The sequence below is a fragment of the Acyrthosiphon pisum genome, chromosome A1, assembly GCF_005508785.2.
Source record: "Acyrthosiphon pisum isolate AL4f chromosome A1, pea_aphid_22Mar2018_4r6ur, whole genome shotgun sequence".
NCBI lineage: Eukaryota > Metazoa > Arthropoda > Insecta > Hemiptera > Aphididae > Acyrthosiphon > Acyrthosiphon pisum.
In genome coordinates, this window is record NC_042494.1 from 20,183,777 (window position 1) to 20,194,450 (window position 10,674).

General features: G+C 33.1%; 2 protein-coding genes across 2 annotated transcripts; both read right to left on the reverse strand.

Moving 5' to 3' along the window:
- Nucleotides 1-847: 847 nt before the first annotated feature.
- On the reverse strand, nt 848-5,690 carry LOC100573839. The gene is made up of 3 exons (XM_008184689.3): nt 5,443-5,690; nt 1,780-2,079; nt 848-871 (listed from the first exon to the last, which is right to left on the reverse strand). Exons 1-3 carry the CDS (start codon nt 5,539-5,541, stop codon nt 848-850), a joined length of 423 nt encoding a protein of 140 aa, XP_008182911.1. The 5' UTR covers nt 5,542-5,690.
- Nucleotides 5,691-8,095: 2,405 nt separating this feature from the next.
- On the reverse strand, nt 8,096-10,176 carry LOC100573742. The gene is made up of 3 exons (XM_029486189.1): nt 10,162-10,176; nt 9,556-9,683; nt 8,096-8,457 (listed from the first exon to the last, which is right to left on the reverse strand). The coding sequence occupies exons 1-3, from the start codon at nt 10,174-10,176 to the stop codon at nt 8,298-8,300; spliced, it is 303 nt and encodes a 100-aa protein (XP_029342049.1). The 3' UTR covers nt 8,096-8,297.
- Nucleotides 10,177-10,674: the final 498 nt, after the last annotated feature.

The window sequence follows — 10,674 nt, forward strand, 5'->3', positions numbered from 1 at the left end:
CAATTTTTGAACTTTAAATGCTTATAAAAAAAAACTGTGGCTAAGGATTTTTAATATTTTTCATCTGCTTTTGAAAAAATATACTAGGAACATTTTATTACATTTTCAAGGTTTTTTAATCAACAAATAAAATTTTATTGATATTTTTAGAAAAAAAAACTAAAAAAAAAATGAAAACTGACAATGTCTGTAAGAGCTCAAAATAAGTCAAAATATTTTGAAAATGTTATGGTGTATAGAAAATGCTAATATAAACATTTAGTCAAAATTTCATGTATCTACGGTCATTTTTTTTAAAGTTACACCAAAAACCAAATTCAATTTTGTGAAAAATCGATTTTGCGTAAAAATTCCAATTTTTCCTTAATTTTTCTTTGGTTTTTCTTGGAGCTTTTGAAAATTACTGGGAATTTTAAATTTTGACCTCCCCAATGCACCAACGATATTCACTTTCCAATCGAACAAGATACTGAAGTTGAAAATCGAAGCATTATTTCGACTACTTATCGTGTACACAGACACAAAAAAAAATTTAAAAAAAACACACATCATTGTAAAATCAATACATTCATCGTTTCACTCAGAATCTAAAATAAGTTGGAAGCCTTTGAAATGTGGCCTTCAGAAAAATGATTAAGATACTGAGAGGGTGACGAATGAAGAAGTATTAGATAAAATAAACGACAAACGACAGTTTTGGAAAAAACATTCAATTCAGAAGAGATAAAATGATAGGTCACATATTAAGACACGAAAGCCTACTAAAGACAATAATTGAAGGACACATTGGAAAAAGATCTTTTTTCTTTACATGGTATTGAGAGCCGGAGGAGGGACTGCGTTAGCATTACGTCCCCTGGAAGAAGAAGACCTAGGACAGAATACATGACCCAAATAATGAAGGATATGACTAAAAGAAACTACAAAAACCCGAATGAATTGAGTTATAATAGAGACGCGTGGAGAGTTGCAACAAACTAATCATAAATCATAAGGATTAATAAGAATAAAAAAAAAAGTAAAATATAGAGCCTGATTAGTGGTCAATCTATATGTTAGGTATATATAGAGAACATCTTCAAAACAAAAAAAAACTAATGGTTGATGGTTATTAGAAATTATAATAGGAATCTCAAATCATCATAAATTATTTTTTTCAGTTGTTCTTATTTATTTTAATATTATTGTATCGTATTTATAGTTGTATTGCCGTATAGTCTCGTTTAGATACATTTATAGTTTTTTAGTAATATTTTCAAACAAAACTCCACTTTTGGGCTAAACATATTGTAGCATTTTTATGACCCGAAATGTATAAGATAGATACTTACATATTTTAGGACGTACAATTTTTTTTTTAATTTAGATTTTTTTGGCCTGTTGTGGAAACGAACGAGTTGTACAAATTAAACTTTTGGAATTTAAGACTGCAAACCACATTGGTGCACGTCCTAGCTTCATATATTATTAGTACACATGTTACTATTACAATATTATGTCGTAAAGTCGCTGGTCAGTAAAAAAAAAAACCCCGAATTCGATTCGTAATTACATGTATACAGACCACTACGCCGTTATCTGCCCGAGAAACAATTCAAATAAAAACGTTCCGTCACATTAATTTTTCGGACGTGGTTAAAACGCACACACTACAAACCTAAGCGTAGTACCTACTCTATGCGCAGTGAGACGTCTCTCTAAATAGTCACAATGTCGTAAAAAAAGAAAATGATAATATATATGAAAAATACTATACAATAATGTTATTATAGCACTCACCGAATACTGTTGCGGTCGGGCTTCGCTGCACGACGACTGGTCGCGGTCGTAACCGCCACCGCTACCACGGTTGCCGGTAAAGTCCTGTCGGTTCACGCTGAACTCACGATTGTTGTTGTTGTTCCGCCGGCCGTCTCCGTTCCACCGGCCGTCGTTGTCGCCGCCGGACGCGTAAGTAGAATAATCGCCGTCCACCGCCGACGCTGGCCGGTCACCCGAAGTCGTGTTGTTACACTGTTCAGCTATGTCGATAAACTCCCCATGGCGTCTCGAGTGGTCTGCCGTCCTGCACTTAAGGTTCTGCACAAAATTATTGTGGAATATTATTATGATTGGTTTTAACTGCACGCGGGAACTTTAAGTTTCGATACCACGGTGGTATCAATGTGAATCATTAAAATGGTAAATGTATCCGTCTCAGGTACATCAAGCGGTCACCAATCAGGCTCAGGGCCTTGCCAGTTTGTCTCATTTGCCACCAGACAGTAGCTGCTTTCAATGTTTTCAATATTAAACGTCATTTTGAGTCTTAAAATAATTAATTTGCCAACAAATTTCCAATTAGTAGTAAACTTTGTAATTGAGAGGCCTACATATAAAATATTAAGTGAACGAATATAACGTGCACGAATCATAGACATTATGTCATGCAGTTAGTTGTGATCAAGACTTGCCATTTTTCCCAATGATTTTAACCCAATTTTCTATTTCTATTATAATTTTTTATAAATTTGTAGTTTAATTTTAAATTTAAATTTATTTAATTCATTATTATTTTATTGCCACTAGGATTCTATGATACTTTTGCATTATAATAAAATATGTTAAAAATATTTGCTTTGAATTTTTATGACCGCCCAAAAATGTTTTCAGTTTCCAATGTAGCCCTCCAAAAATATTAATAGGTGACCCCTGCTATAATCGATTTAACGTAAGTCAATAACTACATTATCATGATCGTTCACCTAAAAATAAAATCGTTTGTACCTATATTTTTTTTACAGAAAAAAGTTTGTATTTTACTATTTTGCAAGAACTTGCTTTAGACTGGCCGTATATTGAACATGGTTGGTAAGAGGTGCGTGGAAGTCAATTTTCGACACGTTCGGGCTAAAGCGTTTATAATGAAAAAAATAACATGGAAACACTATTGTTATCGCAGTATAGATATGACATATAGGTATACTGCCAGGGAACGTGGAACGATTGACATAACATGCACGTTATTTGTCGTGAAAAATGTCGATTATTGGTAAAAAATAAAAGGTTCAAAAGACGAGATGAAAAAAAGAATATCCCTCGTCAACGCACTAAATATAATAGTATAATACATATATTTTATTATTATAATGTGTTCTGGGCACATAAATATTATTATGCGGATAATATAATACCTGTACTTATAATATACCTACAGTTTATGCGGAGAAATAATGTAAACGTAAACTCTTCCAATTGTTCCTAGTCCCGAATAAGGTCACGTAATAATATTTTTATAATTACTTACCTATTACGTTTTTAAACATTATAAAATATATTTTATCAATACGCATAATATGCAGTACGACGATAAAAAAAAAATAATTAAGTGCAATTGTTCTGTCTGGTATGATAAATGGCGAGTTAAAGTCAACCAATCAAAATCCATTCATTCTACATTCACTCTTCGTCTCCCTCCCTGCCCAGAAGTCTTTCTTAATAACATACCAATCCCTTTATCCCAATCGGTTAAGTACTTAGGCCTAATCTTTGACCGTCGCCTGACCTGGGGACCTCAAATCAAAGCAAAAAAACTCGCCCTAAACGAACGACTAAGCTCAGTTAAACCACTAATATCTAACAAGCACACTAAATTAAACACCAAACTTCTCATATATAAATCATTAATCAAGCCCATGTGGACTTATGGCCTACAATTGCGGGGCAATGCAAAAGTAACTAATGTAAATAAAATCCAAACCGTTCAAAATAAAATGTTAAGATTAATCACTAAAGCCCCACCATATGTCTCCAACTACTCTCTGCACACAGATCTAAACATAAAAATTGTTCATGCTGAAGCCATAACATATTACAAAAGATTCCATAACAGACTTCCATATCATTCTAATCCCCTTATATCCAATTTAGCTTCTCGCACAATTCCAGGCAACCCCACACGTCGACTAAAAAGAAATTGATGTCGTGATTTACTAAATGAATAATCCAAATAATTAAAAAAAAAAAAATATATATATATATATATATAAATAAATACAATTAGGTAGTGCCTTCACTGGTTGGCTTCTTCCCTCACGATTTCATGTACAAAATATTATATCACATATTCTTATTGTGCCTAATGGGTACAGATTGTATATATCTTGTTAAAATTATAAAAAAAAAAAGTGCAATTATTAGAGTTGTATTAGGGTTTTATACTTTTATAGAATATTATCAAGTTATAGATTTGGTATCAAAACTAAAAGCGATATTATTGAAGATCATGATTATGATTATAATCTCATAAGATTTCGGAAAAAGTAAACTCGCGACAGTGATGTACCTAAATTGCCTATGCAGGGCTCCGTGTTATCATTTTTTTATATCCTGGATACAAAATTTCTACCAGAAGGAGTGCTTTGATTTCAACATATAGCACCTTATCTTTTAGAAAATTGGATCAAGATGGTACTTTGGAGAGGATTTTCTCAATAGTTATTAGATGCCACGGGAAAAACCACCGAAAAATTACGAAAAAATGCTAAAAAAAATGGGATTTTAATTTGTAACGCTTTGTTTACCACCATAGAAACGAATAAAAAATTATAATATTATAATATTAATTCAACTTACACGATAAAATAAATAATAACAATATAAAATATCCAGACTGACAAACCGTCTCCACTCAGAATCGTTTTTCTTATACAATGATATTATATCATTGAATTCAAGTCTAACACAATCCATTATACAATGACCCACTTATAATCTACTGTACAGCAGAGCGACATCCACTTACCTGCTTTTTCCTTTATTGTTCTATTTTGTTAAAGTCACAACTATTCAGATTTTATATATATTATATATTAATCATATTCCATACAGTTCTGCGTGGCATAATTTAATATTGTTTTGAAATATTGTAGTTAAAAGTATAGGTAAATGAAACATTAAAAGTTCATTTTTTAAGCTTATTCTTCTCTATAATTAATGTGTTACGTAGTGAGTTACGTAAAAATATGTACACAAAATATTAAATATCAGTTAGTACGTATATAGGTACCGATAATACGGTATATTGATCGAGAGATTTTATGTTGGCAAATTTCTCGATCATCAAAATCGCTCGTTTGTCTCCCTCAACGAGTAATATAACACGACCATAAGTGCAAATATAGCGGGTGGGTAGAGCCCCTTCCCATGAACTGTAGTATAGACCACGCTGCGAAAAAAAAAACCGAACACTTTACACATTTACAACATTTTTTTAGGGGTTATGTAGTAACATAGTAACACAAAAACCTTATAAGAGTCCGGTATAGACCTGAGCTTCTGACCCCCCTCCAAATATCAAACACTATTTTTCTCGTGAACGTGACATTACATATAGACTATTACACGGGTATGGGGTGCATAATATATGAAATGAATAATGATGGTAATATATTGCGTACTCACGTGGACTTGTCCGACAGTCAGCAGAATGGCAACCGACAGCGTCATGACTGTCGTGGTACTGTGACCACAGCATCCTCCACTGTTCAGCAATAATGACATGGTGACGATGGTGAAGTGTTGCGAATACAATATCGTCGTATTGTTGGTCTTTCGGTTTTATACGCGTTGTCGGAAACCGTCATTGCGCACGTCGCATGGACAATAATAATAATTGTAATTAATGTTATTGTGCTGTACCGGTGATTGATACGAAAACAAAATGAAAAAATATTTCGATTCCGGTCCGGACCTACAACGCATATTATAGAACGGGCAATGGCCGAAACCGCCGCCGAATGCGCGTTCGCAATATTTCTTCCGGTCGGAAGTGAGTAGTAGTCGTCGTGTCGTCGACGGCGGGTGACCGACACGCACGTGGTGTATAATATAATATTATGGTATATACGTACCTATAATTATGTAATAATATGCTGATGTAAGTACAATGGGAATATGGGAAATTCATACGATATGCGTATCGCGTGTACATGGTGTCTCGCCGCTTTCGTCTTGATCGACATTTTTTACGACTAATTAATAATAAATTATTTACATACTACATGCGATATAAGTAGACACGTATGCGTGAGGGCAAATAAGTCACGAACATGTCATATCTTATTGTCATAGTTTTTGTACCGATTATGACTGCTGCAGTTATTATCGCAAGGACATTAAGCTGGTTATAGTCTATAGACTTCCAAGTTTCACGGGGGTGCAGTATCGTACAAACCGTGACGGACAAAGGAAAACGGTGATCACAGCTACTAGAATTTAAGCTACTCAACACATTGAATAATATTTTTTCGCACAGTATTATAGCCAAATTTATTAATGTGATTTAAATTGCTAGAAAAAAGTGTCTTAAAATAAATAATAATGTTGCACTCATTTAAAAAAAAAAATAACATTTTAGCGAATAGGTAGTATCTACCTAAAATAAGTTGTGACCTGATATTCATTGAAACGTTGACAGATACTCTTCTAATCCAAAATGTTATCGCAGGGGTCCACGTGCATTCGAGTTCCGCACGATCCGCAATAAAACTACAGAATTCAAAGCTCATCGCGTAAACTTCCGGTTACAGGATCAGTTTTGGACGACCAGAATACCCAATGATGGATAATTACTCACTAAACATACTGAGCCACCAGTATTATTATCGCTGAAAAAGCAGCCGACGATAGCGTGGGATAAGGCTTTTTCCGTTGGTGAGCATCAATAAAATCAAGATAGAAAGATAAATCAGCGTTTCAATTATTCGCATTTTTTACACTGGCAAAAATATGTCACGTCTTATAATCTAGTCCATTTGTTTTTAGTTAATTGTAGGTTTGGACTTGTAATAAAATATAAAATTATAGTATTATAATATAAGCTATTGCTCGCAAATCGCCAACATTTATAGCGAAATATTTTTTTTACGAAAGTTTTTATTTTTATCATCTAAACGAATTCAATGCAATACAATATATATTGAACTATTGAAGTGTTTGAATAGAAGAATTGTAAAAAAATAGTAAAGGAACGCTGCAAAGGTGTATTAAAAGTTTGTTTTTAGAAAGTTATTGAATTAAATGACGTTTCAAAACATTAGAAGTGGTTACGATAAAATTATCTTTAAAAAATACCTCCTTATATAAAGTAATAGTTCACTTACCTACTGCAGATAATAACATAAAACGACGTGGTATATGTATAATGTGTCTGTAATAGTCATATAAATATTTTAATATGTTATTAAAACTGGTTTATACCACACTGCTATATAAATGGTACCTATTTACTGTATATAATTATTATAATATACTACCCAATGATACGACTACACGTGACTTAAGTAGAATATAAAATAATAACAGCAGTATTTATTTGTATATTGCATTTTTTTTTGGTTTTGAATTCATTTACGATGAAGACGATTTAATTATCCTCATAAAAACTGACTGGCGTTGTCTCTGGCTCTCTCTCTCCCACCATCTATGTTTAGATACAATATACATTATACGCACAGCAAATCCGTTATGTAAACGGTCGACGACTTCGGATTCCAGGAACGTACGATTCGTGTTGGAAACCACGACGAAAACGACAGATTAAAAAACCAAATAGCCGGAAATTTAGACGCGCTCGGCGAGTCGCGAGTAAACAAACAGCGCGATCGAACGGTGGCGTCCGCCGTCTCACGAATTCATCTTCAATCGCTCACCGATGCAAAACGTTCTGACGCAACTCACCATGACTATACGGCATTGCCGGTGCATACAATCTATACTTACCTGCAGCTGCATTTATAATTTAACGCCTACTGCCGTAGATAGATGACGCGTTCACACGAGCCGTTTTTAATCAATTTCCGCGTAGTCAGACTCGTCGAACGAATGGAATACGTAACCACGATATACGTGGGTTAGGTCAGGTCACGTCATGTGGTATCACAGTGACTGTAGTTGTAGTCTGTAATGCACAAGTGCATTGTACAATTTTAAATTTAACACCAACGCAAATATTTTTCTAATATCACTATGTAAGTAAATAATGTGTATTCCGTTTTTCTATACCTATAACCTATACGGCTATACACATATGTATTATTATTATGTATACACGCGCTTAAAAACGAATCGTTTATTGATAGGCACATATTACAACGACAACAAACTAAGTCTGTAATAATTTTATACATAGTTGGTATTTTACGCACTATGTTACTCATGATATTAAGTTATAAACAATTTATTAACAATTATATTATTATTATATTACGCTATAATAATTACATCACGTATTATTAAAGTGCTATACAAATGTTGTCTCACATTTCGAGAGCTTCGGCTTTTTGCGCGCGATACCCAAGCTCCGGATGCGAACTATAGTTGTACACTTGCATTTTTCCGTCGTTGTCCAGATATCCGTAATGGCCGTGGACGTTTCCTCCGTTGTCCCTTTCCTCGTACCTGAACTGTCTGTTTGACCTGTTCGAACACGTCATAGTCATAATGATTATTACTTCTATCAGTGGCGAAGTGAAAATTATTTAAATTGCGTACCAACCCACCAATTTTTCCCGTGTTAATGTGGACGGCCCCATTTACCTACCAAACCCAATTCATAAGAGTACATATATTATTCATAAATTATTAACAAGTTTATCATTAAGTTACCCGGGGGTGGGTAAGTAAAATAGGTATTCACGCCGCCACTGATTTATATCGTATTAAATATTATTCAAGGAGACATACCTACATATTATAATAATTTTATTAAAATTCTATATTATTAAACTTATAATATGTCCATTGTTCGCTTATGAAGCTGTATAATATGTGTAGATAAAACAATGATATATGCGCGATAACTGTAATAGATGATACCGAACTGATTGCGTATACGCTGTGAACGGACTTTCTTGCTGTTGTAGTATGGGTGTGTTGTGCGGGATGAGGCTCATCATTGAACTAGTAGTCTCGTAATAAACACCATTATATATAGACTAAGATGACTACCTATATAGTACCTATATATCATGTAAAAATGTGGAAATCGTTAATGGTTTAATTGAAATGTGTTGTTACTCGTTTCCGAAATACTTTCTAGAAGCTTATAAAATCTTTCGCAGAAATATTTTTGACGAAAGATATATTTATAAGACTTGACGACTGTTATAATCTCATATTGTATATATGAGTGGAATATCGATTCAAAAAAATTGACTTGATTTTAATCTACGATCGACATTGAGATGATGGAGCTTAAAAATTAATCATACATTATCCATCCCACAAAACGATCAGAAGAAACACGAAGAGCGATTGCTTTCCGTCGCTAACGTTTAAAAGATTAAACCTAAATTGTATACGCGTAGCACGAACCAGACTGCAGGATATATAATATAACTCAAGATTATAAAATATATATGAATAATATTGTATATAGGTACATCACGACGTGCTGGCGTATTTTTATCTTAATGTGGGAAGCGTTTCGTATCGGTGGCCGAAAAAACCAGCCCTCGGCATGAACACCGATAAAATACGATTGCTTAAATAATTAATAAATAGTTTGAAAAATACCCTTTGCCGGTGTCGAATCCAAATTTGTACGAATCAGGACCGCCGATGCCGTGCAGCTGGAACTCAACTCGTTCGCCGCCACCGTCTTCGAATGTTAAGTCACCACCAAACTGTTCGCTGAGCTGAGACTGCACCACCGTGTCACAAATATGAAAATAAAATATGAAACGAAATTAGAAAAATATTTCAAGACATTTATATAAGGTAGGTATGCGATTATAGTATTGGTTATATATTTATAATGCAACAAAAATTATTTGTAAGAATGATATTGTGAAACAAGGTTCGCTCAAAGTTTGGATTAATAGTCAATTGGTATACAAATATATAATATATTTAGAACATTTTTTATTTTCATAAATATGCTAGGTTTATATTTTTTACATCCAACAATACGGAAGTACTTATTTCCACATTAGTTTTCTACTTAAATTCCTCACATTACATAAGCCTAATATAATTAGAATTTATAGTAGATTGGGCAAAAAAATTTTGGTACCAAAAATAAGATATGTGATGCAGACATAATATCATTATCTATATCATACCTCATCCCTCCCACATTATATATAATTTTATTGCTTTGATATGCCACTGACCACTAACTTGGGCAAATGTCATTAAAATAATACAAAGGTATAATAAAACCAAATAGGTTGTCACAAATGTTGTCACGCAATGTCACAAAAATATAGAATGACAGTTTTCATGGACATCCTGTGTTATTTATCTATTTACTATATTTTAGAAAAAATCAACAATACATACAGCTATTGGTTTTACAATGGTGTTTTTTTTTTTTTTTTGACGTCCTGTATACAAAATTTATACCAGAAGGAGTGCTTCAATTTCAACATATAGTACCTTATCTTTTAGCAAATTGGATCAAGATGGTACTTTAAAGAGGTCATTTTCCGGTTTTCTCAATAACTATTTAATGCGACGGGAAAAACCACCGAAAAATTACGAAAAAACGCTAAAAATGGGATTTTAATTTCTAACGCTTTGCTTATCACCATAGAAACGCATAAAAATGTTAATGTTATAATATTAATTCAACTTACATGATAAAATAAATATTAACAAATATATAATATATTTATATTATATATTAAAATA